This window comes from Aedes aegypti, unplaced genomic scaffold (assembly GCF_002204515.2).
Source record: "Aedes aegypti strain LVP_AGWG unplaced genomic scaffold, AaegL5.0 Primary Assembly AGWG_AaegL5_hic_scaff_938_PBJ_arrow, whole genome shotgun sequence".
Lineage (NCBI taxonomy): Eukaryota > Metazoa > Arthropoda > Insecta > Diptera > Culicidae > Aedes > Aedes aegypti.
In genome coordinates this window covers 40,972-44,396 of record NW_018736643.1, presented here as the reverse complement: position 1 = coordinate 44,396, position 3,425 = coordinate 40,972, and the positions used below count along the sequence as shown (strand labels likewise).

The 3,425-nt window shown below is 37.7% G+C and overlaps 1 protein-coding gene across 1 annotated transcript; it reads left to right on the top strand.

Annotated features, from left to right (window-relative positions):
* Positions 1-369: 369 nt before the first annotated feature.
* Positions 370-1,886, top strand: LOC110681453 (DNA repair protein RAD50-like). Its single transcript, XM_021857212.1, has 3 exons — positions 370-440; positions 790-1,668; positions 1,726-1,886. Exons 1-3 carry the CDS (start codon positions 370-372, stop codon positions 1,784-1,786), a joined length of 1,011 nt encoding a protein of 336 aa, XP_021712904.1. The 3' UTR covers positions 1,787-1,886.
* The last annotated feature ends 1,539 nt before the right edge of the window (positions 1,887-3,425 follow it).

Below are 3,425 nucleotides of genomic sequence, written 5' to 3'. Positions count from 1 at the left end.
AAAGAACAGCTAGAAGAGACTGAACGTAAACTGGTTCAGGCCTCATCAGACCTTGAGGAGTGCCAAAATGTCAATTTTAGAACCTAACTCAAGCGTTCAGTTGATCAATTCTATTCTGGGAGACATGAGTATTCTAGACGAATCTGTCAGAGATATTGATCGAATGAAGAAAGGCATTGAGAACTTGAAAAATTGAAGTAGCTGTGAAGACTCCTGAAGGAACAACTGCTTCCCTCGATGATATCAAGTTGGAACGAGAAGCACTTCGTGGTGAACTGCGGGTTGAGCGTATTTCCATTGACGCTATGCAAAACAAGATTGATGAAGAAACGGAACGTTTGAAACAATCTGCATCAAAGGTACAACCAAATGAAGGAGAAGAAAATTCAACTGCAGGAATCTGTACAGTCATTGGATCAGAAAAAGGCCAAGGAACTTGAGTTGGGAGAGAAGATCGCCTCTTGCCAGAGAGAAATGGATGAGACTGAAAAATAAACTCGGACCAGTGAAGCAAAATTTTGATCACTGAAGAAAAATCAAAAGCCAAGGCTAAGGAAGGAAACCGTGCAAACCTAAACAAGGCACAAGCCGAGCTAGAAGAGCTTAAACGAATGGATGCAGAAATTGTTCGTTTGTGTAAAGAATTGGATGCTTTGTCCCGTCTAAATTTGGCAGAAGAGATACAAAAAATTAAACGCAAACTTCAAAGAATCCAATGAAGAAATGAAGAAGGTAAAATAAAACTAATTTTGTTCTGAGACATAATTTTTACGATTATTTTTATTCTAGATTATTGCTGCAATCGACGAAAAAGACTTATCAGATTGATTCGCTCAAAAAGGAAGTTATGAATCAAGATATGATTGAGCGTGATTATCTGGACAACCGCGACTTGATGAAATTAAAAGACGAAACAACTTCGCTGAAGCAAGGTCTGGACGCATTGATGCAAAGCATTGGCGACATGGATGCACCAAACGTGGCCCAAGAACGAAACAAACTGCTTGAACAACGAGATGCAATCCAATCGACGAAAAGCCAAACAACTGGTCAAATAGCCGAATTGGAGAATCAGAGCAAAGCTTTGAAAAAAGAACTGGATCGATCGGAATTCAAGAACGCTGTGAAGAACTATCTAAAAACATACAGCGAATCGGTGGTGTTGAAGAAAATGATAAGTGATATTCTCAAATACCGCAATGCCCTCGAGTGGGCGCTCATGAAATATCACGCAGAAAAGATGGAACAAATAAACCGCTCTATCTATTCTCTGTGGAGGGATATCTATCGTGGGAATGACATTGACTACATTCGTATCAAAACTGAGGACGAGTCAAAACCCGATAAAGTTACAGATAAACGCCGACAATATCATTACCGAGTAGTCCAAGCCAAAAATGACGTGGAGATCGACATGCGAGGACGTTGCAGTGCTGGTCAAAAAGTATTAGCATCGCTGATCATACGAATGGCACTAGCAGAGACATTCAGTAATAACTGCGGAGTGATGGCCTTAGACGAACCGACCACCAATTTGGACAGAGAAAACATTGCTTCACTGTGCGAAAGTTTGCGCAGAATTGTTACGGAGAGAGAAAACGGTAACTTCCTGTTGGTCATTATTACCCACGATGAGGACTTTGTTACCAAACTAGAGAAGTTTGACACGTATGTTTGAAATGTAATAGTTTTTGACAACAACTATAATGTTAATTCTACTTGCAGATATTATCGCGTCTCCCGTGACCACGATGGAAAGTCGATAATCAAAGAAGAACAGCTGTAAATTATTCACTGTGTGAATGTTGAACAATTCATAAGTTTCCCTTGTTAGTTATTCGTTGAAATCATTCCAATAAAACATCAAACTGCTTTAAACAAAAAAAGGTCCAAATACCTTTATCGATTCTCATTTACCCGCTTACGTTGGCAAGCACTAGAAGTTTTTTCGACCCGTATCAAATTTCAAATCACTGTAGGCATCTCTAAGTTAACGCAATTTAACATTTTTCTACAGAGCTTTTTTCTTGAGCGCGAAAACAAATTTATAGATTGACCGATTGACTCTTAGGGTAGCACCCATAGAAAAGTTTCAATTTAGGTTAGATGTACCGGTATTCGCCACCAAGTTTATTTACCATTTTACGACACAAACAGGCATGAATCGATTCATCAAAGCACTGATGTAGCATCATTCACAGAAATCTTCAAATTTACTGACATACCTAATTTTCTTTACAATTTTCTTGCATAACTTATGATTCAGTCCTAAAAGCGATTGGTAACCGGGTATGTATACTCCCGTGCAAAAGTTTGGGTTCACCCCCTCAAAAACATACAAAAGTGTTCTGTCCATATCTCTGTGATTACACCTCCAATTGAAACTCTTCAAGCCGCATTCGAAAGGCAAAGAGTTATTCTTACTTCGTATGTTTTTTTGCAAAAAACATTTTTTGAATTTTGTTTACTAAATTTTTAATTAAAGTTGTTACAATTTTCAAAAAACACACTGAAAAATCATATCTAATTTCGAAAACGGCTTTGGTGCATTTTATATGTCCGATACTGTATATTCCAGCTAATTGAAAAAGTACAGATTTTTATTTTTAATGTATCAGCTTATCTTAGTTTCAATATTCAAGATTTGGACAATATATTTTTAATGTAAAAGGAACAAAACGATATTATTTATATGAGCGGATAATCTAGACTCCAGAACTTCATACATTGATTAATAGTTTAGTAGAGTATTTCAAACGCATTTCTTACATCATGAACAACATATTTGAGTGATTCCAAGCAACAGCACCAAAATTTGGTAAATTTTTTAATTCATTTTTTTCTATTGAGCTGAAACTTTGCACAGTTTTCCAGTTCCATCTAAATCGTCATTTTCCGATATCAAATCTTCAAGTTGAGTCACGACTAACTTTTCAAAAGGGTGTATGTGAAAATGGTTCAAAAATATTCAAAAAGCTGCACAACAAAAACGGTTCGTTCGATTGTTAGACAACTAAAGAAACAAAGTTTTGACACAAAAACTCAAATATCTCAAAACCCTATCGGAATACCAACGTAATTTTTTGAGAAAAAACGGTCCATTATATTGGGTCTACCACAAAAGGCCGAATCACAAAAGGCCGAATCACATAAGGCCGAATCACAAAAGGCCGAAAGCACAAAAGGCCGAATCATACAAAAGGCCGAATCACAGAAGGCCGAATCACAGAAGGCCGAATCACAGAAGGCCGAATCACAGAAGGCCGAATCACAGAAGGCCGAATCACAGAAGGCCGAATCATAAAAGGCCGAATCACAAAAGGCCGAATCACAAAAGGCCGAATCACAAAAGGCCGAATCACAAAAGGCCGAATCACAGAAGGCCGAATCACAAAAGGCCGAATCACAAAAGGCCGAAATATTAA

What these genes read in the sequence shown, in the direction of transcription:
- LOC110681453 (XM_021857212.1), top strand. Translation starts at nt 370, where the DNA reads ATGAAGGAGAAGAAAATTCAACTGCAGGAATCTGTACAGTCATTGGAT. An exon ending in AAAAAGGCCAAGGAACTTGA is followed by an intron (nt 441 to 789) that starts GTTGGGAGAGAA and finishes TTTTTATTCTAG; the next exon opens with ATTATTGCTGCAATCGACGA. An exon ending in AAACTAGAGAAGTTTGACAC is followed by an intron (nt 1,669 to 1,725) that starts GTATGTTTGAAA and finishes TTCTACTTGCAG; the next exon opens with ATATTATCGCGTCTCCCGTG.